Source organism: Hirundo rustica, chromosome 3 (genome assembly GCF_015227805.2).
Source record: "Hirundo rustica isolate bHirRus1 chromosome 3, bHirRus1.pri.v3, whole genome shotgun sequence".
NCBI lineage: Eukaryota > Metazoa > Chordata > Aves > Passeriformes > Hirundinidae > Hirundo > Hirundo rustica.
In genome coordinates, this window is record NC_053452.1 from 98,097,380 (window position 1) to 98,124,354 (window position 26,975).

General features: G+C 38.2%; 1 protein-coding gene across 1 annotated transcript in view; it reads right to left on the bottom strand.

The window, feature by feature from the left end:
* Positions 1 to 13,160, bottom strand: part of PXDN (peroxidasin) — an 85,240-nt gene extending 72,080 nt beyond the window's left edge. The window contains exon 1 of the mRNA XM_040058808.2: positions 12,940 to 13,160. Coding sequence (XP_039914742.1) covers positions 12,940 to 13,160 — 221 coding nt within the window. The remainder of the gene's footprint in view (positions 1 to 12,939) is intronic.
* Between the last annotated feature and the right edge of the window lie 13,815 nt (positions 13,161 to 26,975).

A 26,975-nucleotide genomic window follows, 5' to 3' on the forward strand; every position in this document is an offset into this window, starting at 1 on the left:
TTCTTCCCTTGCTTACTTCTCAGCTAACTCTGAGAACAGATAAAGACCATGGGCAGGAGTGAGCAACTATTGCTGGCCCAAAGAAAGCCATGAACCCCTCATAGGGTGTTTCTTCGTTTTTTGGGTTGTTTTTTTTTAACTGGAAAAAAAAAAATCACTGTTCAAAACAAAAACAAAACAAAACCAAACAAAACAAAAAAAAAGGAAGAAAACAAGCAGGTATACACTAACATTAATATACTAAATAGACCAGCTACTTAAATACATTAGACTTACTATTTTCTTTTAATATGCAATCTAAATAGTTAAAAAAAAGACTACTATCTGCAGACAAATATTTTTTAATCTTAGTTTCAATAAGCAGACATATCTACCAATTAATTTCCACCTTTGAATAAAAGATTCTTACGATGTTTGTACTACTGAAAAACACATTACTTGAAAATGTATAAATTAGTAGTATTCCACTTAACTAAGACCACTGCTATGTCATATATTTGGCTTAAAAGCCTGTGAAAAAATTCTTTCTCAGAAATATTAATCACCAAATTTTAAGTTCAGCTGCAAATGAATCCTTTGGACCCACAGTTAAATGACCATTGCTCTAAGAGTGGTCAGAAGTACAAATATACCCTCTGATCCAAAGGCATACAAACACCAATTTATGGCTGGAATTTCCACAAATACTTAAGACACTTCAAGCACCGAAGAGGCTGAAAACTGCAAGCCACAAACCCAGCACTCAGCACTTAAGGAAGAAACTTTCTACTGGCAAAGTTTCCTCAGGCTTCGGATGTTGTTCTACTGCAGTAATCCTGTGGCTGAAATGTCTCCTGAGAGATTATACTCATGCTCTTGTCTCTGGAGGGACAAGTCTTTCCCATGTCCAAACCATACAGCTAAAGATAAGCCTGAACCGAATGAACATTTTATTTCCTGCCCACCAAAGCTTCGTCACTCTGCAGATAAAACCAACAGATTTACATAATGGAAGAGACACCAATCAAGAAAAAAAACAAAACAAACCCCAAATTTCAAATCCCCAAGGGCATTCAATAAGATTTACAAATCCTGATTCAATCAGAAATTTCTTACACATGGGTCCAGATGTTAAAACCAATTTATTTTATGGGTCTACCAGCATGTTGAACTATGTCCCAGTTTCAAAGTAAAAAAAAAAAAAAAAAAAAATTCCACTTGAATGATAATCTTCTTTTAAAAGCAAATTTTTGTTTACACTGTTCAGAAGATTGATTACTGAAAAAATTAAATACTCTTTCAGAGAAATAAGAATATTTTTAAAGTGACATCAGCCTGCCAGTAAGTGTATAAAAGATATTTAATGAACCAACCAACCAACAAGGATACAAATTCTGTCACAGACAATATCTGACATGTGAGACAGGTACTTACTCTATTCTAGCACTATTACAAAACAATTCCTTGTGGATATTGAGGAAAGCAAAACGTAAATGAAAGGTAATGAAAAACTCCGATCTAAGGAATCTGGGTTGCACAGATACTACTGTCTGCTATGTACAGTGGGAATTCAAAATTTTACCAATATGGAAAAGACAAAACTACTTTGAATTCAATTTGATATTGTTAAATGGTGAGTGCAAAACCACAGCTAGTTCTTATTTCTTTCTCTGATGAATAAGGCATTATAAACACATGCAGTAGAGTCATAAAACTGGCCTACACTATATACCTGAATGTGGGGGCTGTACACAAGTCACTCGCCTACCTATCATCTCTGTTTTAAGTGTTGTTCACATTGTAACTTCATCAAAACAAGAAAATTTCACCTGTACTATCTGTGTTGTTTGGCAATTCCAGAGATTTCTTCAAAAGACGAGTCTGTCTTACACCTGTCAATGGATATATACCTTTTATACAGATATGACCAATATAAAGATTGCAACTGAAGGCTAGTTTGTTTTGTTTTGTTTTGTTTTTAATAAATCTTGCTTTCAGCCAGTTAATTACTGTTCAGTTGGAGATCTCTAATGAATCCCACATTCTTTTTGCATATTTTTTCTCTTTCCAAATCTTATATTCAAATATTCCCATGCAAGATGTATAAAAAATATTTAAGTAAAACAAAGGATATCAAAAATAAAACATATACTCAAGAAAGTACACAAAGTTGACAAAGTATAAAACATCCAAGAAAATATTCATATCACAATGGAAGATTAGAGAATTTTCTGCCTAGGTTTTCAAAACTGCTGTTTACTGAATCAAGAAAAATGTTTCAACATGTCTCAACATTTTAGAAATTTCAAGTGATTTAGACTATTGATAGAGAACTCAGGAAAAAAAAAATATCCTGAGTTTAAAAAAACTGTTTAAACAAATTATAAATGTTACCATACTAAGAAAGGTATTTGCAGATCATTAATAATTGTCTGGTAGCCATTATTTACAAACCTGACAACTAAGTCTCCAATCTACAAATTAACATGCTTTAGCTATACATAAAAGTCTAGCTAGGAAACATTTTAATTGATTTTACCCCCTACATAGGTGCTATTGCATTTACTTAAGCTTTTCTCAGGGCAATAAAAATAAATCGGGAAGTCAATGCCTTGAATCTGGCCAGAGCAAGCCACCAACTCACAAAATCAAATTGCTCTTACAGCTCTGTCATAGCTCTGCAGTTCTCTTTGCCTGATATATCTCTCCTTTTACTGGCACTTTAATTCAATTACCTAGGCCCTTTTTATTAACTGTACCAAAGTCAAAGATCTGAATTTTTTCATTCAGTTTATATCTGTAATAAATAAATATTACCGCCTCTCAAAGTTCTTGGAGAGTTTATCAAAATACCATCAAACCCAAACTTCTTTCTTGAACCCAAATTAGCTATTATCCCAAAGAGCAACAAAATATCCTTTAAAAGTTACCCTACTTTGATAGGCCATATATTTTTTTAATATATATATGTCATACCATCATGCTGCTGCTCTAGCTTTTTACTTTATCTTAGCAGATAATGTAATGTGGCATTTATTTGTGTTTGAGTTTTGAATGGCCCACTAGGGTTATCTGTGTACCAGAAGACACATTGCCCCTCATATTTTTCAAAATATTTTGGAAAAATTGGGAAAAAAAGTTCTCTCTTTTCTCCACCAAAACATGACAGTAAAGATTTAAAGATTTTAATATTGGTGACTGATTTAATCTGATTATCATGATAATCTATCATTAAATAGAAGATACCACAAGACACCAAATAGTGAAATTTTATATCAAAATGGACAAATAAAATCTTGTAAAAGTGAAATATTTGCCTCTGTAGAGCATGATGGACCTTGGACAGAGGCTATAGGCCTCTGAATTTCATGCTGCCCGAGTCATGTTGCTCACACTTCCTAGAGATAAGTCAAACACACGGGGACTCATCTATTCTTTATTTTTTCTGCAACAAAGGAAACCAGCAGCAAAATGCCATTAAATAAAATGCTATTAAATCCGGTCTGGCTAACACAGTGCAAAGAACTTGACATTTAGCAGTCATCATCCTGGTTACCAAAAACAGTCATTAGTTAAGGTAATGCTGTGTACCAAGTAATATTTTTCCTTTTCCAGACCAGGCAGGCAGAGAGCAGTCTGTTGTAATACGTGATTTAAGGGGAAAGAATGTTGAAAGAAAATGTTTCCGAAAGATACAGGGAGTGGCAATTGGAAAGAGAATAAAAAAATCTGAAAGTTAGAACAACAGATCACAACAAAAAAAGGAGTCACAGGCAGTAAAACTAATTTGGAGTTAAATACATTTGCTCATTGTTTTTTTAAATAAAACTTAAAAAAACTACTTGGAAAAAAACACTAAGAGGGAACACTACATTGCACAAAACTTTACAATTTTTATTCTACAAACTTTCACATGGTTTCAAGAAACGTGCCAGCCACTGCACAAACTGTTCAACATCCCAATCTTTGCATATCTTTGTAAATACAGATTAAACAAAAAGACATGAAGATGAGAGACCACGTTAATCTCTTCTTCAAGTATCTTTCTCAAGATTTTGAGACTCTTTGTCATTTGTAATAAACATTCCATTTTCTGTTTAAAAAAATCACTTGACTCTCAGAAGCAGCAGTAATAATGCCATACCAAAGAGAAATCAAATTTGGCAGCCTGATAAGCAAAGGAAGGAAAAGGAAATATTTGAGTCATTCCGTTCCAGCTCAGTCAGCTCTCATTGCACCATCTCTATGGATTGTCTTGAAACCCTACCCACATTTGCAATAAGAAAGGCTTTAAAGTTATTTTTGTTTTGTTTTGTTTTGTTTTTAATCGACTCCAAATGGAAAAAATGATAAAGACAGTTTAACTCAGTTGTTTCCCTATATCTATCTGTCTATATATATACAGACATTATGTACAGCATGTGTACATATAAATATACAAACACACATACACCTAAGTATTTGAAATACTAACTTCTTTTTATACATAAACTTCACCAGAAAGACAAGCAACTATAAATGTTTAGATTGTACAATACAGGTTTTTAATGTCACCTTTATAAATGGATCTTTTCTGTAAGTGAAGTCTTATCCTATAAGGATATAAACACTTTGGCTTGCTGGAAAGAGAGACTCAGCAAATGTCCATGTCCAGGAAAAATCAGAAGCCTGGAGATTTGTCACGTATACAAAGCTATGCATAAGTTGTGCAAGATGAGATCTAGAATGTACAAAACATTTGATCACAAAATACTGTAAATAAGCTACAGTAAGCTTTCAAAGTCTCAGAAATTTGAATCCAAAAAGAAATAATGTTTATAATACCTTATTAAAACATGAATTAAGATAGATTAAAACATAGTTGGTTTTTCAGTTGTTCAAAATAGAATTGGAGTCTCAAAATATAAATCTAGCATTTTCATTTTACCCATTACACACAGTGAAATATTCCTGTAAAGGCCATTTTGTAATTAAAAAAAAATAAAATAATATGCAATTTTAATCATAATGCACTATTTTTCTTCTTCTTTTGTTATTTCCTGAATAGCTGTCTGCTATTTTATCATGTCATAATAGCAGTATCGTTTTCTTCAATTATATTACTTTGGTCTCTTTCCAGTTTTCTTCTATCTTCATGTCAAACTCTGTTCTTTACTGGCTGTGTTTCCTAGTTTTCTTTTCTTCTAGGCTTTCAACTTTTCAATTTAAACTTAGCTTACTTGCAAGGCAATCAATAAGCACATGCGGCAAGCCTAACATTTATTTAGCATATAAATGACAAAGTTTTCTGCAGGCTAAGGACATCCCCATGTCATCTCTTAATGAGCACTGACCTCACCTAGGAGAGAAATCAGTAGGGGATACTCAGAAAATGGAAGAGGTTAGAATATTCATTAATCACATTTTTCTCTTAGGCATGTGTTTACCAGTTTTAGGTGAGAGACTCCTCTCCCTGTGTTTCAGATCCAGACCCTCCTGATGAAGCAAGGATAGGCATTTCCCTGTTATTTTTCCACCAGCTGCCTTTGGGAATTAGGAAAGAAAAAACATATTTACTCATGTCCAAGCATCTATTTCCTACTTTTTCCAATAAGTAATCCCATGTTTGTCTCTGCTAAACAAAAATTTCTTATTCACTGTCCTTCATGCCTTTGAATTCCCCAAAGTAATGCTGAAAATTTGTTTAACTCACCATTTTTTAATTAATGTTTTTGGGAAAACTGAGTAATGGCAGAGACAGTGAAGCTCTCTGTTAAACAGAATCAGAAAGACAGAAAAATGTTTTAAACTGAAATTTTAAACTGGAGATGTAGACAACAACACCAAGCAATCCACTAATCTGTATAATCCTTATAGCTTTCTAAAACACTTCAGTAGAACGAACAAAAAATCTTGTGCTGACAACAGTCCAAACTCCCAAAGCTTTGGGAATCAGAGGACAATCTTTTGAAACAGCTATAAAGCAAATATTCCACACATTCTGGATGAACATACGAAGAGATGTTTGCAATAGATGGAGAATTTTTGTAGTTGGGAAAGGTCACCAGTACAGTTTCACAGAGACCTGTGCTGAGCTCTGCATTGTCCAGTTTATTTCTAAATGCAAGAGTGATGAACCACAGAAAGAACCAAGTTTTGCTTATGATACTCATCTATTTTAACAAACTGCTGAGGAAGAACAGCAAAAAGACCTGTCAACAGTCCATGATGGCTATTAAAGTGCAGACCTAATGCAAGTATTAATACAAAATAATGTATACGGAAAAAATCAAACTTTACAAATAAAATGGCAGGCCTAGAAGTGATCATTACTACTTACAGGCAAGATCTTCAGGTACCCTTGATTAGTCCATGAAACCTCATACCAGATTTATCCATACAAATACTGGGCAAAGTCAAAACTCCCTCATCTCCAAACACAGCAGAGTGGGGAAGCAGCAGTCTAGATGATGAGAGATTAATACTAATCTTTCACTGAGAAGACTCCAAGTTGAAAAAGAAAAGGAATGGAGAAGCTTAGGATCAAAGATCACAAAATCATGGCTGGCATTGGAATAATAGAGAAGGATCAAGTACTCAGTGTCTCTTCCAATAGAAGAAATGGGGAACGCTATGTGAAGCTAACAACTTTCAGGCTTCAAGCAGAAGAGAGCAATTTCCACCATGTAGTTTGTGCAGAATTCCTTGCCACTGAAAGTTATAACACAACAGCTAAATTAGTTGAAAAGAAGAGGCTAAATAATTTGTGGAGGAGAGATCCATCAAGATCTACATAAAATATGGTGGCATCTTTAGCCCCCAAAATCCATATCTGCAAATTATTATAGGTATAAACAACTATATGCTGTTCTGTACTGCCTACTTGTTTATAAGCTGTGCTTTCCATCACCCTCAAAAAACAGGTATCAGGTCAAATGGGTCTTTGGGTTTACTTATTAAAGGGATCCTTCTGTAAATAAACACATATTTTTCATTTTAACATTCAAATGTTATGTATTTACTGCTCAAAAATACATCTTAGTAAAACAAGATGAAAAACAGAAATTGTATTTATTCACTGTAATATATGACAAAGTATTCCTCTGACGACAGTGTGTTTGTTAAGCGTACAGTAAGTTACTCGTAGATATGATTTTGTTCCATATGTTTTCCCATTCTTCAGCAAAGAATTTGATGAGGTCTAGCATACTGCTGAGATGACAAAAACATCTTCCCACCAGTGAATCTGGCAACTCGAAGTAAAGAGTCATATGGGCCTTCTGTTGCAGCCCTCAGCAGCTTTGCCTCTCGTCTCCCAGTAAATGTCAAACACTATCAGTGCTGTGCCCTTCTGCCCCCTGCTAACGACCAAACACATTCTGCAAACTCTGCAAATGTCTCCTTAACACACTCATGCCTTGGTCCTGGCTCATTCCATCAGCAATACAACCAGACTGCCTGGGAACGGCTTTAGCGGGCTTTATTTCCTACACACCTTCCACAGCCGCTTTGCTGGGGAGGATTGGTATCTTTTGCAGAATCCACTTGATTTGTTGGGACTCAGGATGTGGCTTAATAGAGAAAATACTCTCCTTTTAGCAACAATTTAAGTACTTTGAAAGACAATTTTTTTAAATTGCTGATGACTCCTTTGCCTACTCTTTGCAAGTAGTTTCTTTGTGTTGAAAATTCTATGAAAACATTCTCATCTGAAAAATACTTTAAACTTTGGCTTAGAGAAATAAATATCAACATCTACATACAGACATTTAATCTCTTTTTATTGTCAACAGAAGACCAGTTAACACACTTATGCTGGAGAAGGCACAAATAAATTAATAAACTGCCCAAACAGTAGCTAATTAATTCAGTTGTCTGATCGGTGGTGCCTGCTGTTGATTTAGATGTACTTGGCTGCAAGCAAGCAGCTATGGCACAGGCCCAATAGGGACCTAGTCTGAGGTTAGAAATTATTTCAAATAAAGGTGCCCCCTTTAGAGTGAGCTGACTTCTGCTCCCTGACCATGAACTGTACTGGCTGAGTTGCTACTTATTAGAAGGGAAATTCTCAAACCAAATACACATGTAAACTCATGTGTATAGAAACCTAAATGTAGGTGTTTTAATCTCAAATTTAATTCTTTACATGTTCATAAAATTTCTATGAAGGAAGACATAAGATAATTTTTATTGAAATAATTTTGTGCTTTACCCCCTGTTCTGTATCATTCAAGCAAATCATCACTGGCACTTAGTGCAGTTTGCTGCCCAGCCAGGAGTGGCAATAGCTAGGTCAATATTAAGCTATTTTCAAACCTTTCAAATAAATCTTCAGTATCTGTACTTCTTTTCTTAATGTTAAGCACGTACAAATCCCTGCAAATTGAATAAAATCTTCTAGTGTGTTATCTCTTGACTAACTCCTACACAGAAATTGATGTTCACCCATGAAGTGATCAAATTTACTCACAGTCCACATTTGAGACTGCAATCCTTCACCCTTCACAGTGATGAAGTGTGTTTATTTTATTTTGCCTTAATTTTAATCTACTGGTATTTTTCTAAAAGTGTTTCAGAGATTTTCTAATTGAACATAAGGACCTTCTATTTTTCAGATGAAAATGGGATGGCTGTTTGCTGGCAGAAAATGCATCTTTTCAAATAGCAGATCTGCAAACAGCTTACAGTAAGATTTCTGCTACGACAGCCCAAAGACTCCTGCACTGGCAGTCTCCGTACATATCACCTACTTCATTTTCCTAAAGGCCTCTGCTAAGAGGCATACTGTTAGCACAAATCAACAGTGAAATGCAAAATGTCATTACATTAGCTCTTTAGTGATTCACATATTCTCCAAATAGATGTGTGATTTGTGTAATCTAGTGTTGTGGGGTTTTTTTAAAACTGTATTAAGACAGATACTCTTGGGAAGCCTCAATAATGGTTTTCACTGACATTACGAACGTAGATTAGATTCCACCAAAAGTTCTTATGGAGAGATGAAAAAAAGTAAGTACTTCTTACTCAGCTGTCTAGAAAGTCACTATAGAATTAAATTACTAACACGTCCCCCTTTCCCTTTGACATCTACAGTACAAAGCAGAAATTAAAATACACTGATAAAAGAGTAAATAAAAAAGTACACACCCTGAACTATCCAATATCTAGATTGAGAATATGTTAGAATCATGTAACAAAAGAAGTAACAAGCAACACAGACTGTTGCCTTCAATTTCATTTCAGAGCCTACCTTCAAAAGCTATTCAGCTGGAATGGCTGCAACTTAAGAGGTCCTATTAAGGTTTGATCACTTAGAATTATACTTGCATGTTGAAGAGGTGTTTTATTCATAGCAGACTTGCAGGCCACTCCAAGTAATAATCACACAACAATACAGAATGACTTATTTGAAAATTAAATCTTCTCCTCAATAATGTGCATGTCATTCTCAGTGTAAATCAAGTCCTCTTTCTTTGGTGACAACTATTTTTGTCAATTTTTACCTTTTCTGCTATTAACAGAACATTAGTTTCTTTTCTTGTTCAGTCTGTTAGACTCAAGTGCAGTGAATACAATTTTATTTGTACAGCTAGCAAGAAATAAGAGAGCAATGAGGTGCTGCCAAGAAAAACTGTGAACAAATTTCAGTACTGGTCTGAGTATGTGTAGCTGGTCCTGTAGATAGGTTTGGATTTGGATTGTGTTTAGATACAAATAGTAATATATTGCATCCATATTCAAATATCTCCTGTCAGAATTATGAACACCATATACAAGAAATTGCTCTAGAACACAGAAATCCCCCAAAAAGTGTAAGACAGGACACCATTATGGGAGGAGGAGACAGCAAGAGGGGATACCCAAAATTTTACATTCCTTAAGTGTTTAAATGGTTTAATATAAATATGTTTCAGCAATTTGTGTTAATGTAAGTGCTCTATATTTAGTCAGAGATGAAGTGAAATTTCTATGATTGTATTTATGGCATTAAGTAGTTTTTCAAATCATTTTGTACATGGGTCTCCATTTTTAAGGGAAGTCAGCACAGGACTGGGATGTTGGCCCTTGTCCAAAAAAGAGCCCAGGTAACAATCTCATTTTCGGTGAAACCACTTGCTTATGCAAGGCTCCACGAGCTCCTTCAAAGCTGGCAGAATTCACCCTGTAGAAGCAATCTAAACCATGGATCCCAGCCTGCAGCAGGGAAGGGGAAGTGCCAGAAAGTGGAAGAGGCAAGGGAGAGTGAGAAAATGTACAGCCAGGAGCAGCACTGGCAAGGTCAGCAACTAGTAATGTTATGAACAGTTTTCAAAATAGAGCCTGAGATTAGGAGTAGACATTTTTGATATGTGGGGGAAAACACTTGGCTGCACCACTGGTCTGGGCCCCATGCTGTTTTAGTCCATGTAACAAATTATATGTGAAGCAGAGCAAAGTTAACCCAGCTTCCAAAATGGGGCATTTTTCAGAATCAGTAATCAGCAAAATACTTATAAACAAGGAAAAGCTTGGGGTGATATTTTTTACAAAATTATTTTGCACAGTCAATCCATCTTGTAAGTAAGAAACAAAACAGATGAGAATGTGGAATTTATCAATGCAAGTAAAAATGGACTTAACCCATTAGCAATACACTTTGCAGGATTTCCTAAATTTTTGTTTTACAGGAGAAGGTGATCAATTTTATTTATTATTTTAAATTATCTATCTATCAACACCACTTCTAAAGAAAATACATGTAATATATAGGCACCACTTGAAAGACAAACATTGAGAGACAAACCAGAGATTAAATAACTGCTTACTTTCATGTTTAAAAAAGAAACTGTTCTTGAGTGTAGAAAGCCCTCTGTGGGTGATGGGCTACCTCTGTGAAGTGTAACACTGCAGTGTAGAACTACAGTCCAACATCACAGGTAAGTTGAAAAAATGAGTGGTAATTCCGTGAGTAACTCAGACATATAATAGTTATTCTGAAAGTACATCCTACAGCTATAAGTAGGCAATTCATATAAAACAGGTAAGCTATTTATGTATGATTGGTACCCTCAAACTACTGATTGGTACTTTCAAACTACTGATTACTAAATAAAATGCAATTGAAATTCTTCTTTGTCCCAGAGACTCATACTGCCTGACAGTCTTCTGACCCAGCTCCTTTCCATTCACAACCATTCAGCAGAATTGTAGCAGAAGGAGTAACTATTTACAGATGTAATACTGCCTATTTATAACAGTTACCCAGTCAGTTGTCCAGAAAGGATAATATCCATTACTAGATGACAAGTAAGGTCACCACTAGGTTTTGAAGAATACTGGTCATCCACAGGCATATTTTGAAAACTACCATTCTTTGTCAATCTGAAAACATATTTTTAACTTCTTTTGCATTACTTATGTAGCATGGTGGCTTGCATTATACCAGAATGATAATTCAGATTTGGGATACTAGACAACTTGATATATTAGTGGGGTTAGACGAGTATAATGCTTGCATTGTTCACACATTCTCATCTGACTCACTGCAAGATTATAAATACCCACCGTAAGAGGAGCTCTAGCCCTGCGAAGTTCAGTCTAATACTTTCTGCTGTTGCAGACCCTTCTACCTTTAAGATTAAATCAAGCCATTAAGACTCGACTCCACACTCTAAGACTTCTTCTTGTTCCTTTTCATTTAAGATGATTCACAAAGCTAGCTTTACACGGTTTCCTGTAATCTCAAGTCAAAAGGTGTTCTGTAAATGTACTTTGTTTCAAATGTAAGAAACATTAACCACCCACTTCCTGTACTGTTCCCTAAAAGGTTTACAAGTATAGCAGGACTAATCCCATTCTGCCAAAAGCCTGCACTTCTTGCCAAAGAGGGACTCAGTTAATACTAAATGACTGCACTCTTCACATTAAATAATACTTGGAAGCTGAAACACAGCAAGGCTTTATAGACCCCTTTTGAAAATATCTGACAAAGTCACAAGTTAATTTATGACAGGAGGCCCGGCAGAAAATTCCCAGGGCCAAGCTCTGCTCAGCTTCCACGGCTGCGTGTGTGTAAGAAAAGGGCAGGGCTGCTGCCAAGAGCTTTCTGAGCCCAAGTAACATATAAGCAGGTCAGTGGAACAAATCCGTTCCTCTTAGTAAGCCACGAAACAAAATAGCGTGTGATATTAATTTGGAACTTTGCCGTTATTGCAGGGGAATATGCCTGGAAAGGTAACTGTTTCAGTCAAATCAATGTGAACTAAATGTCAGTCACTGGCAATACTGAAATTTATACCAATGCAATCCCAACCAAAACAATGACCAGAGGGCCGGGCACTTCAAGTGATACATTTGTGCCTGAACTAAAAAACTGGTTATTAACCAACGCTCGCAAATCTCTGCAGGAACCTGAGCCGGGTTAGTCTTCAGCAAGTCCAGTTTGGGTCCCGCTTTTCTCGTACATCCCCGAATGTCTAATAACTGAGCAGAAAGTGCCACCTATTGTGTCCCTGCCGATCCCCTTACCGCCTGAATGTGCTTTTAAGCAGGGTACTAAGGAAGTACCGAAATCCTTCTAGGGACGACTAAGCTGGGACACAAGCTACCCAGAACATCCACCTCTAAGAGCCCCGCAGGACTGGGGGCACCGCTCCGACCGCCCCGACCCCGCTCCGTCGGAGCCGGGCAGGAGCGCGCCGGGCACGGCCGGACCGCGGGGCCGAGCGGACAGCGGGGCCGGGGCGGCGAGCGCAGCCCCGGTGCGGCGCGGGGACGCCCGGGCCCCTCGGGCAGAACCACAGCCGCGGGTCCGGCCCCCTCCCCCGACCGCAGACAAAGAGCTGAGGCTCCGCCGCCACCCCCACCCCCAGCGCCTCTCACCCCAGGTATCCATCCCCTCCTCCACCTTCTCCTATGCCCTCCCTCCCTCCCTCCCTTCCTGCCTCCCTTCGCCCCGCTCCCTGCCCCGGGCCGCCGCGGCAGCCCCCGCCGGGTACTCACAGGATGGTGGTCTGGGGGGACACGGCGGGGACGCTCTCCAGCATCAGATGCATGCAGCGCACCGTGGTGCGGAAGCAGAGGCAGCGGCTGGGGCACCACACGCTCCCGCGCTGCGGCGGCGGCGGCGGCTGCGCGGCGGCGGGGGGGAAGAGCCCCCCACCGCGGAGCAGCAGCAGCAGCAGGCAGAGGCCGGGGGCGGCCGCCGCTTCGCGCCGGGCCATGCTGCCGGGCGGAGGGCGACGAGGAGGAGGAAGAGTAGAGGGGCTTCTGCAGATCCGCGTCGCGCCCGCTCCGCTCCCGGCCGCGGCTGCCGCTCGGGTCGGCGGCGGGGCGATCCCGTCCCCCGCGCGGGCGGGAGGAGGGGACGGCGGTGGGCCCGCCCCGGCCGGCGCGGGGATGGGCGGCCGCCCCCGGCCTCTGCCTCCCGCTGCTGCTGCAGCACCGCGGGACAGAGCCGCGCCGGGCCCGGGCTGGAGGCGGGGGTCCGCCCGCCCGCCATCCCCTTCCCATCCCCTCCCCATCCCCTTCCCATCCTCCGTGCTCGGAAAGGAGAGCGTGAAGGCACCCCCTGAGAGGGACGGCGGCTTGCACCTCGGGAGAGGAGAGAAGGAAGGCAAAATGTGGGGAGTGGAGAAGGGGAAAGAAAGGGTAAGGAGAGGAAAGGAGAACAGAAAGCAAAGAGAAAAGATGAGGACAAACAGATCAAGGAAAGAGAAACCCTTATGGGAAGAAGCAAGTCCGACAAGCCAATTTCCATTTCTGCCCTGCTTTGAAAACCCGCATACACAACCCTTGGGCTGTCCCCTGTGAGTGCTGCAACTTTGGCTGCTGAGCCAGGACAATCGGTTGGATTTGCCCTGAATTACTTTCTGGTGGTGGTTTTGGGTAGTGGGAAGAACCCACTAGAATGTAATGCAGAAGAATAATGGTTGCAGCAACAGTTTACATAATTTCAACGCTTTCTCAAATCAAATCTTGTCAGAAAACAAACAAACAAACAAACAACTAGATTACCTTTGAGATTTCTAACATTGCCCTAAATACTTTGTCATTCTTACGTGAAGTCAGTCAGTCCTAAGCAGATCAATACCTTATCTCCAACCGTTTGCCTATCCCAGGTAAGCACTGGCACATCATTTCTGTGATGACAATTTCAGTGATGACAACTAACCTATTATGTCTAACAACAACACTTTCTCTTATAAATTATGGATGTCAGGACCCCCAGGTCCACCCCAGAAATCAGCCATGGCACTTGTGCAGCATTGCCTGAATCTCTCTTTTTTTTTTTTTTTCCCCAAGAAACAATGTAGAGGCCATACTTGCTTAAAACTTCACTATAGTAATTCATGGAGCAGCTGCCCAGAGAGGTTGTAGAATCTGCCTCACTGGAGATAACTGTCTGGATGCAATCCTGTTCTGTGTGCTCTAGAATGACCCTGCCTGCGCTGGGAGGTTGGAACAGATTTCTCATTGTGGTGCCTTCCAACCTCATCCTTTCTGTGATTCTGAATCTCACTGTGAAAACATCTGTTTAGCCCATGAATCTGGAAATTACTTTTGGACACTTTTTTTTTTTTTTTTTTTTTTTTTTTTTTTTTTTTTTTTTTTTTTTTTTTTTTTAACATCAAGTCAAATACCTCATCAAGAAAATCAGAGCCTGGAAATCTGCTTTGATGCTGGAAATCACTAATGGGCCCAAAATTAAAACACACTGAGATGATTCATTATCTTTGAGTATGTTTTTCATGAGTCACTATGTCTCCTTCTCTAAAGCAACACAACTGCTTGTATCATTAAAAAGTAGTTAGCTAATGGAAGTATAGAAGCTGGGATTGTGTTCAGGGGTTTTGTCTGGAATCCTTTAAAAGATCCTTCACCACCCCAGGGGCTAACTGGGAACCTGTGGGCTCAATCTGTGTCTGGAGATAAGGAAGGCTTATTGCCATGCCATCAGTATGATTACTGAGTTTCTAGGCTGGTCAGAGACTCCTAGAAGACTCTTACCAGTTTGGTACACTTCTAAATTAGGAGCATTTCTAAATACTGTTGCAGTGCTGGGCTTGGTCTTCTATTTCAACACACTAAGTTGCTCAGAAACTCATATACATCCACATCAGCTGTTTTACAACAGAAGATACCAGTCTGAAGTAGAAGAGTATTTACAGAATAAGCAGGTTAAAAAGTTCATCGCCTCAATGTCAATTCAGCAAGCAGCTGCTATGTGTATCACCTCCTCTGCATTTGTAATCAGTGTTGGGATATAAGCATGTCTTAATCTGAAAATTAAATTTGTTTCCTGGTCCAGAAAAACCTCAGGCACTTTTGACCCACAAAGTGCAAATGTTGGCACTAGTAAATTTTTATTGCAGAAATGCCACTCACATTAGAACATCTTGGCAGCTGTAAATGTCATCCTGCAGCGCCTGTATTGAAAGCAGCAGAACATCTAAAGTTAGACAATTAAATACAGTAATATAGTGATAGCACAAAATTGGGATATTAGTAGCATTTAAGTAAATACAATTACAGTTTACTTTGTTAATTCTGGTGCTTTATGATGATTTATTTTTCAGAAAAAAAAGTACATATAAAATGATGTTTCCTATAGGAAATTAAAATTGTTCTGAAATGTCTTCAGCATTTGGGATCTTGGTAGACTATTGTCCTGTGCTGCAGAAGTATCTGTCCTATTATACATGTAATTCTGATAGTGAGAATAAAAGTGCATAGATACTCTCACTGCCCTTAGGCAATTTATATGTAACATGTGCTATAGCATTCTTACCTTTACTTTGTTACATACAACTTCCAGGCTCTTGGTTAATATGTTATTGACGCCTCATAAGTCGTTTAAGTTAGACTTTTTTTCAAGCCCTGCGGAATCCAGAAGAATGAGGTGTTACGTTTATGGTTGGACTCAGTTATTTTAAAGGTCTTTTCCTAAACAGTTCTATAATTGTATGATTTTAATATTCATTGCATGCTATTTAAAATTGGTGGCAGGGAAGGTTTCTGATAAATAAAACTTCCAAATGGTTTTGATATATGTTTCTATTCTTAGCCAATTTTTATAGATTTTTTATAAAATGTGGAGGGTCATTTTTGTTGACCCTGAATATAAATATCCGTGGGAAATTTGTCTTCTGTTTCCAATTTCTCTAGTTGAAAAGTTGACCTAACAAAATAAAATTTAAAAAAAAAAAATATGCTGGAAACCAGATACGTTTCTTTCTGAATGCTAGCAGAAGTGATTACCTTTTAGTTAAATATAGTGCAAATCTCCATTTGCTTTTAAATGTTTCCTATCTCACAATTTTTTGTCAAATACTGCCACTTGCTGGTTTTATTCCGTACCAGTAATTTGGTTTTATAAATTTTGCTTTGCTGAGGTACTAAATACTAAAACAAACAAACAAACAAACAAACAAACAAAAACTTACTAAAAGATCAAATAGTTAATACTTTTATCTTTTGTTTTTCTAAAAATTCAGGTATAATAAATATATACTCAAATAATCTTCAATTTAGTTTATATCTCCATATTAACATTCTATCTTTGGATATAAAATCAGGCATTCTAGACATTTCAACATATCTTCAGATACCTGACAGTGAAAATGCTTTGCATTGTCTTTAGCAGACACTGAATCATGACCTAGTTTATAAATTAGAACCTTTTGGTCAATAATAACAGTAACAGTTAAGAGGACTAGATTGATAAAATCTCTAATGAAGCATCATAGAAACTTATATTTAAAGTATTTTCTTGATAATATGCCAGCACAGGGATCTAAAGATTGAACACATGATTGTTTATTTTTTAAAGGCAGAAACAAAACTCAAACTGTTTTTGAAAGCATATAATTTTACCTTTTATTTCTATTATATATGCAAAGTGAATGTCATGGAATAGCTGGATGGCGTCAACAACTGTGCTAAATTATTAAAATTCATAAATGCTTGTTCATAAGCATTTCTCAATATCCAGGGAAGCTTAGGCTATATTCAGATACATAGTTCTTGAAACAGCTTGTGCATCTTCATAGCCAGATCTGTCAGAGGCAATGTAACTTCCCTGAGCACAGGCATTTGAGGGTTTATGACATCTGCTGGCACAGCAAAGAAGATTGAGGTTTCCATACTCACAAATCCTTCTTCTCAGTTGGGATAGTAATGTTGATATCTTTAAAAGCTGCCATTCTCCTTTCCTGAATATAATATGAATTTCTGGAGGAAATTATTCCTTCACTGGTTCCATTATAAAAGATGTTCTCTCCAAGTTCTTACAAGAATGTGCCTAGCTGTGGAATGTGATGGGTAACTTTATTTGCCTGGTGACTTGCAGACACCTGAACAAGTGCTGTTAGTTTCTTTATAATAATAAATTCCTGAGACTGACAAAGAAAGGAAAAGCTTGTCTTCCAAGTTATCTTTAAATCTTCACTTCAGACTACCTGGTGCTAGTGAATGTGTTCAAGGAAAGGTTCTTACTGTACTGTGTCTTAAATCAGCCAGTATAACTTACATTTGCCACATATTTCTGTTCTTTCAGACAATGTATTTTAATGTGTCCTCCCTTTCAAAGAGACAGTTTGTTACGTGCAGGAAATGGACCTTGCCTACCCCTTACCTGATATTTAGTAAAATAAACCATAAGCTTGTTTTTTTATCAGCTGTGCAATAAGGATATATTAGACCTAATTCCTTTGGTCTGATTCCAGACAACTCTCACAGGTAACACAGTAGCAGTAAAACACCTATCAACCTGCACCAGCTAGCGAAGCCAGGCTTGAAAAGTACATAGCACAGGAGGATAACCTTTTTTTATCCTTCTGGCTTTTTAAATTATATGCTAAGAAAAATACTGAATAAAAAATTAAATAATATTAAGCCCTGCTTTGTCAAGGCACTTAAAATGCAGAGAAACATGACCAGCCAACATACAGTGGAAGAGTTTGCCTGTGATGATAAAGGAAAATAAGAAAACTCCCCTGAAAGAGTTTCACAAAGAAAAATGTACTTGAACCAATGAGCTCCTGGTTTCCCACAGAGTAATTTTCCTTAATATCAGCATAGCGGGAAATTGGGTGTTATTAGTTTAATCCCTTGACTATGCTGAGGAAATACCTCACCCAGAAGAGATTCCAGGCTATGATTTGTTCTGCAGCTGTGCCTGGAGGCCTCAGAGAATCAGAGCCACCAGTTACATGTTTTACAATCATAAATAAAACCAAATGCCCTCTCTGAAGACCAATGAATGTGTTGGGACTGTGCCCACTTCCCAGCTGGGTACTGTGTTGATCCTGGGCACCTTGAACCCAGGGGCCTGGCTCCTGGGATGCTGGGACAATCTGGAAAGAGTAGAGATGGTCCCTGGGCAGACTGAGCTGCTATGGGGAAGGCCAGAGCCCCTGTGAGGGCAAGCAGACCTGCTTTCAAACAAACTGCCATTTCTAGCCGGGCTTCAGCCCATCCCCATCCCCACAGCCCTGCCCACACATCCCAGGGCTGTGCTGGACACTGCTTCCCCCTATGGGCCTGACCCCAACCCCAGCCCACAGGTCAGAATCCCGACCCAGCCTTGGCTCATCCCAGTCCTCAGGGAGGTGCTTGATGCCCTGGGCTGGCTGCCCTGTTCCTGGCTAGCAGGAGGGACCAAATCCTAGGAAGGGTCCTGGAGGCAGTGGTGAACAAGTGCTGTTCAACTCTCCAGAGCAGTGTAGATGTTTTCTGTTCTTAATTTTATATGAATTAGTGTCATCAGGAGAAACATAGGCGGTAGATTGAGGGAAGACACTTTCCCTCACAGCTGGTGCACGTGAGGTTTCATCTGGAAGGACACATCCTGTTCTGCCTTACCAGATCAAAGGGGATGACAAAAAACTAGAAAAAGGAACACCAAGATGCCCAATGGCCTTGAGCACAGACTGAGGGATCTGGGCTTATTTCATCTGGTGAAGTTTGGTTAAGGTTGTGATCCAACAGCAACCTGTGACGGCTTGGAAGAGAAAGTACAAACATTGATAAAGCATTTTTTTTTTCAGTGACAGATGATATAATAGCAGTGATATAGGTGTAACATTTGTAAATTGTAGTTTGAGAAATTTAGGTTAGTTACTGTGTAAAAATATTTTTTACTTAGGATGGTAGTGAGGCACTGGCACGGGTTACACTGAAATGCTGAGAAATTCTAAGAGTTTTTCTAAGAGTTTATCAAGATTTGATTAGACAAAACCATGATTGCTTTGAGAGATTGCTGGCAATAGTCCTTACCTCAGCGGGAGGCTGGCCAAGAGGTCTTCAGACGTCCCCTCCAGGCATCATCTGTTTTTTTCATCACCTGACTTGTCCTTTGGCAATGACACCTCATTGTTAACACTAGCTGAGCCTGGGTGACCAGCTTGGGCAAGATGCCTCACAGGCTTAAAGGGTGAGTCATGAGCAACTTCACCAACATGACACAATCTGGGGCAGGAATCGTCTGCTCTAATCATCATGACCTTAGCTTCCAGTGAAATGCAACAGGTTTTCTGGAGCAAAATCAATTTACCGTAGTTTGATTGGAGTAATAGTTTAACAAAGGTCTTTGGAAAATCAGAAGTAATGCAATACTTAACAGGACATTCAGAAGAATATATATTTTTTCTATGAAGATGTTTGTGTTTAAAAATAATATACCAGAAAGATGTATTTTCTTAAACTTTCAGGTCAAATACCAAGGTACACCAAGAGGTAAGAAGGTGTGTTCAGCTAGGTTGTCTGAGGTTGAAGCTATCAACAGACCTCCCTTTATTCATCCATGCTTTCCAGGCTGATCAAAGCCAATATGACTGTTCAACTAGGGTGGCCCAGCTCAGTTCTATTCTCTCCCTAAGGGCACTTTCAGTGTCCTCTAATTGCACTCCCGATTGACTAATTGCTATTTGATCTTCCTCCTTTAGTCACCTTTCATGTTCTGTTTTTTGTTACAGAGTCTCTGGTTAGAATTAAGCAATTTTAGAGAGTAAGACGTCCCGAAAACAGGAATGTAGACAAATAAGTACTAACAAGAGAAGAAAATGAAACAATGTTCTTTGCCCCAGGGGCCAACTCCAAATTACAATGGCCGTGAAATCGACGTCTTGATTTGTAACTCAGGTATCATGTTTACAGCCATGCTGTTTTCCTGTTCACTCTTGAATTTATAATGACCTGCCAAGAGAGCAAAACAGCCATTCCAGATGCAAGACTTAGATAAGAGTAAGGAAAGCAGAGTGTGCTAAAGAAACAAATGGAGAAAAAAAATCCACTATTAAAACCTGTAACCATATGGACACCTTTTGCATGCAAATCAATGTAATGCACAATTTTCTTCAGTAGTCTCATTCTCCACGATCCTTGCTGTTCATGGTCCACTGGCCTCCCCTCATCTGTTTGTCCCATCTCATCCACAAAAATGGATATGTGGCTGGTTTAGTTCCTTTCTCTCTTTTTGCATAGCCTGGGGAAAGCCTAATTTCTTCCCATCCAGTTCCGACTGAAAGTGGCAATATCTTTAATATATGAGTTAAGGCTCTATTATTTATCCTTATTATTTGAAAGTCAGGTTGAAAAATTTTAGAAAATTAGCTAATTTTATATTTTTTTCTTCTGATTTTCTGGTTTTCTTTTTTTTTCTTTCATTGCCAATTCTCTTTCTATTCTCAATCTAATTTTTCTAGAAGAACAACAGCCAAAACAGCTCTTAGGTAGTAATGAGTATGAAAGAGACAGGGTGTTGTTTTATTTTTAATTGCTTTATATATATATATATATATATATATATATATATATATATTTCTTTTTAATCAAAAAGGCAAAATATTTTAAAACCCCAGTGCAATTATGAAGTCCTGTTCTGTGGAGAAAAAGACCACAAGAGAGTTTGTCCTCTTTAACAAGTATCTGTTAAGAAGCTGGCAGCTCACAAGCATTTTAGTACAAAATACTAGACTTTGAAAGAAAAAAAAAATCTCTGTATCATTTGTAAGACCAGTGTGAACAACATACTTCTAATATTTATTTGAAATTTTTTTCAGAGGCATCAGAATTAAAAGGACACAGTCATTATTTTTCCATTTCAAACATTCTTTTTTCATCTTACTTCTTCACGTTTCCCTCCCCCTTCCCTTCAATGCACAAGGGATTTAAGTCTTAGATTAAAAACCAAAACATCAGAAGGTGCTTGAATGATTCCTAATTCCATATATACTTTTGAGTCATGGAGTTAATTTTATTTGACTCTTATAAATTTGTGTTATAGAAAAATACCAAGGAAGGTGAACCCTGTGGCACAGAAGCACAACAACAAAGGTTGCTCTTTTGTGTAAATGCAGGGGCCTGTAGCAGTTAGTGTTTGAAAGACTAGGAGCAGACAGCTGGAGTTACTTCTCAGAGAGGGTTTGAGGAGCCTCCGAGGACCAGGGGGCATAAGCCAGGGCTTAGCCAATAACTCAGAAAGTTGATGGTTACCTTGGAAGCAAGGGACATGCTTGCAAGGAGCTCATGAGAACACCTGAAAAATCTTTTTATTTCTCTTCTAGTTGTTTAAAAAAGAAAACTCCTACTTTTGTTAAAAAACTTGTCTTTGTGTTTAAAATAGTTTTTTTCTTTTGGAAAATAATTCCTAAGCAGACTCTTTTCAAAGCCAGCTCAGGATCTTGCCACACTCACATTTTGCAGCCTTACTCATTAAAGTCATACTTTCTCTTGACTGCAGTGAGATTTGGAGGAAGAACACTTGCAACATTTAAAACAGATCACTTAATAGATGAGTATTATTATGAGTATATATGCTGCTATATATTCATATATAGTATATGTGGCATATATACTTTACTTTTTCATTTTACATTTTATCTATGTTTAATATAAATTTATCATTTTAATTTTACCTTCTGTCTATGGGTTTGTTTGTCATAATGTTTAACTGTGTATCAGATTCCTTGGGAAATAGTGGGTGAATCTAAATTGCAGTTTTAAAAATCAAGGTTTATCCAGGATTTTCAAAGGGAAGCATATGAGAAAAATGACTTCCCAAGGTGTTGATCATCTCTGCTCAGACAGCTGCTGATCATGTGTGGACAAGATGCACCATAGAATGATTTCCATGATCCCTATCTACAGATGATATCACCTCCTGTGCAGCGCTAGCAGCCTCACCTGAGTCAGCATATCCAATGAGAAGTGCAACCTTTGCCATGAATATTGCTATTGCTGCTTATTTACCCACCTACCCTGAAAGATTCCCTTTTTATGCCAGTCAGTTCAAAATGTATATAATTATACAGTCAAGAAAGTTATGACTACTTAGCAGTTTTGCTGATACTGCAATATCTGGTTTTAGACATACCACATTTTGCTCTTGGTTTTAAGTATTTTGCATCAGCTGTTCTACACTAAATGCAATTTCTTAAAAAGTTCATTTCTTTCTTTCTCCTGGAATGAATTATTCTTCCAGACAGTACGTTCCAGACTTTCCTCTTGGGATAGAAATTCAGCTTAAGTAATTTTCAGAAATTGTCCTCACATGTATTCTGATAACTATAGATGGTGCAAATGAGAAAGAGTAAAATAACTGGAAGGGAATTTCAGAAGATAATTCTTCTGTAAAGGACCATATAACTAAGCAGGTGAGAATCAGAGAAATTGGCACATGATAGAAAGAAGTTTCTCCTGAATAGGCTTGAATTGGTTAAATTTGCTGCTATTACTATTGCCATGCCATTTTCCTGGGAGAAGCAGCAAAAATAGATTTTGCTGTGAACCTTTCTTTTTGTACTTTACTGAAAGTGTTAGTGAAAAAAAGATAAAATTATTTCTTGACCCAAGAAGCATAGCATGGAAAGGCTCTCCATCTTTTCTTAGGAAACATAAAGTTTTGAGGTATCAGCATTTTTAATCAGAGATTAACTCTACATTATGTATCTGGGAACACAGATATGAGAGGTAAATATGTATCATGTCATGTGTTGTCAGAAGAGCTGAAACATTTATTTTAGCAGTAAAGGTCAGATATTACTCATATCTGAGCAGGACCTTACTTCTGTCTAGGCCTGAACATGTTGGTGGAGGTGTTAACAATTATCTGCTTAAATATGAATGTGGCTCATACATCTTGCGCATCCATCTGAGCAGAGTCTCAGGGCTCCAAGGTATGACTGTTGATTTTGTGAAACAGCACACTTCACAATTTAGGATTATATGCACATGTACACACACTGGTCTTTCATGTTAATGTTACAAGAAAAAAATTAAATCTTCAGTTTAATGCACGTAGAGAATAATCTCCTTAGGAAAAATGTCTCAAGCAAGGACAAGGTGGTCCATACAAAAAAATGATCTCTGTCTGAAAATCTGTTTTCATTTTGTTAACTTCTCCTTAATGTGTAAATCCAGTAGTGACTTGCACACTTGTTTTCTCATTATAAAAGCCATGGTCAGTGAAGAAACGAATAAAAGCAATTCCGTATGTTGTAAGGGTCGGTGAATAGCTCATTCTTTAAAAGCCACATTATTTCCTAGCTGCATACTGCTCAGATACCATTGAATTTAAACGTTTACTTATATTAATTGAAGTAACAAACCAATTTAAAAATAACCACAGCCATCTCATAATCACCACAAAAAATGAAAAAAACCCATACTGCTTCTTGTATTTTTCCTATTATAAGTAATGGCTGGATATAAATTTATGCCTCACTTTCATAACAACCACAGAAAAGGATCTAAACTAGAAGTGTTCTCTGAAGCATGGTTTGAAGCAGTTACATGCTGCTGCCACCCCAGTGAAGTCTCTGCTACAGCTGCCACTCTCCCCAAAGCTGCTCAGGTATTGCTGCCTCTGGACCACCGGGTGCCGGCAGCCCCAGAGCTACTGGTGAGGGAACAGCAGGACAAGCATCACCAGAGAGCCAGAAGCAAGAGAAATCCTCAAGCGAGGCTACAAGACCTGACAAAGAAGACAACCTGGCCCAAGGTTCTGTACTCCAGGAGGATACTGTCTTTAAGTGTCAAATGGAAAAGTGGGTGCTTGAGCAAACTAAGAGGTACACAAATCCAGGTCATCCACCACAGAGAGTGTTTCAAGGCTGAAGAAAGAAACTTCATCAGTTACCTCCACCGCACAGCTGGTTGCTCCTCAGACATATGCTCAATGTCAAGTGTGTGCAACCCTAATGTTTGGCTTGCAGTAGGAGACAGAATGCCAGGGTTTTTTTTCTGTGAAGCAGTTTGACTTTTCAGTCTTAGAGTTTCTTATTTTCAGATTACAAATGCAAGACACATCTAGAGCTAATTTAAGGTCAAAGCTTCTCTCATTGGCAGCCTGAATTATGTAGCAAAAGTAGCAAAACATTTGGACAGGGCAGAGTCCAGGGCATAATGCAAAAAGAAGGAGTATGTGCAAGTGTCAATAGGTGAATATCAGAAAAACGTAATTACTTCTGAAAAACATCCACTTGCCATGCCTGTGGCATCCTCTAGCTCCACTGTAGCCTGCATTCTTTTGCTTCCTGAAAGGGCTGTGCATTATCCCATCACGAGTGTTCCTATCCTTCTTTTGCTACTTGCTCCATTTCATATGTCTGCATTTTTGATGGTCTGACAGTTCTGTTTCTTTTGCTTCTTACTGACCATGTTTATTTGTTCTGCAGCTTCTTCTTTTCTGTTTTGATACTTTCCCAGACAGTTGGGTTGATAATGCTTTTTGGAGGCATTTGCAAGAGGAGTGATTTTTATTACACCTTCAGTGAATCTGGAGAATCCCCAAATTATTCCTTATCGTTCATGAGAGGTATTTAAGAAAATCAAGTCTATGGTCAGCTGTGTTAAATGTTCTGCTTAGAGATCAACTTCAATCCATTGAAAAAAATGCCTGTAATGAAAACTCATGCTCTAGACTTAGATCTGGCTTTCTCCACAGAAAGTGTTGAATGAATAATTGATTGCACATGCCCCATTCCACATCTTCCCCACTGCTTTATGAGGAAGTATGTCACTATATATAGTAGTGACAAGACAGAGCTCAAAGTTACTTGTGCATACAGTTTCTGACATAGTTTTTGTCTTTTTGGTACTAGAGGCACGTAATATGTAATCTGATTACTGAATTTAAGTAACAAAACCAGAAATTAGCAAAGATGAGAAGATTGATCTGATATACTGTACATAAAGAACTTGATATGATGGACTAAATAGAAAGGCAAAGTTAGAGATTGCTTAGAGTTAATAGACTTTTATCTATTTCAAAACTTGATAAAAATGTAGCAGTTGGTACAGGTCTAAGCACTGTCAGTGAATGATCAAAAAAAAGCAAAATGTAATACAAGGATGTAGTGACATGCAAAGTATTTCTGGGCAATAGGAACAGAGAGATCTAGTGTTATTTATGAAGACATTGTTTGGGATACTGAGCACAGGAGGCTCAAGAAGGATTAAGTAAAAAAAATTCAAGAAGGATTAAGTCCACAAGCACGGAGAATAGCCTGTTGATCAGAACAATGGAAAAATGGTCCTACAAGACCAGAGGAGTTGGCTCATATCCTTTGGCAAGAGGATTTGTCAGAAGAGATACTGAATGTTGGCAGGAGACAGAAGCCGGGAGTGGCATTAACCACTTCACTGCTCATCTGACTGCTAATGTAAAGAACATGATGCCTTTATGTACTCTGCATCATACCAGCCCACTGGTGTACTGAGATTCGAAACACAGCTATCCTCTAAAATGTTCAGTCTTTTAATCTGTTCACCTCTTACAGTTTTGTCGTTCTTTTTTTTTAGCTTTGCTGTTTTGCTGTGGGTTTGGCTTTTTTTTCCTATAAAAAGTCTCACAGTTGGAGGTATAAAATTCTAATATGAAATAAACTTCTATGGCTGTACATGATCATAGTGTCACAAGGTTAAAAAAATGGATCATACGGGAATGATTAAGAATAAAATTTTACATGTAATGCTGAAGAAGATCTGATTTTCTGAAATGTTCCCAATTTTACCTACAAAGACATTTGTATCACATTGTGTATGCACACAGATTTTCATCCTCTTTCTTGCAGTGATTTCTGAAATTGACTGCAAGGCCTTTCCTGCCTTTTTTTCTGCACTCTGGTGTGCTCCCTATTTCCTGCTCTCCCAGTAGCTGACCAGCCTTTGCTAGGGGCAGAGAGACAGTCTAGAGTTTGTATTGGTGCTCCTGTCTTGGTCATTTAGGATGATCTCTAAGGAATGCAATTAAGAGGAATGGCATGCAGGGATAATGTACAGCCTTAATTATTGATACCACTGCATAATGCTGGACTTAATATATGCTCAATACAGGAACCCAAGCATATGGTAAAGTAGTAATTATGCTTATAAATCAATTAATTACCAATTCTATGTGTAGTTACTCTTGTTTGTTTTCAAGGAAGATTATTTTAATTAGGTTGTATTATAACATGGCTAGTAGAATCTAAAGCAGTTATTAAGTCACTGCAGGGGTAATATGGGTTACATCATGGTGCAGAATATGGCATGGGACAGGTGTATTGATGGTCTCAGTTTCTGTCACAGGCAGTGATGACCAGAAGTGCTGGCTGACTGTTGTCATTCAACTCTTCAGCTGACTCATTCTAAAAGCAGCTTGAGACCTTAGTGCAGATCAAAAGAAAGGGAAAAGCTTTCCAACTGAGCTTCATTTTCCGTTGCCTTACTCCTCATTTCTGAGTCTAGGAACCTGGTTCTCAATGTATTTAAATAGATTGCACACAATACTTCAGTCATATTATTTGGGCCAAGAAAATACTATTCAATTTCTTTCTAGGAAGTCCCGAAATGTTAAAACAAATATATTGTGCTTGTGCATTTACGAAGAGCAGGAAGAGCATCATTTGAAGGAGCATCCGGTGGGCAGAATTTGGGGAATCAACAGCCAAGACTTCTTGATAAAAAAGGTCTCTGAGGTTTTCTTTGTAGTAATGTCATGTATGAAATAAAGTGAAAATGCTGAAAGTGACCATAGAACCACTGTGCTACAAATG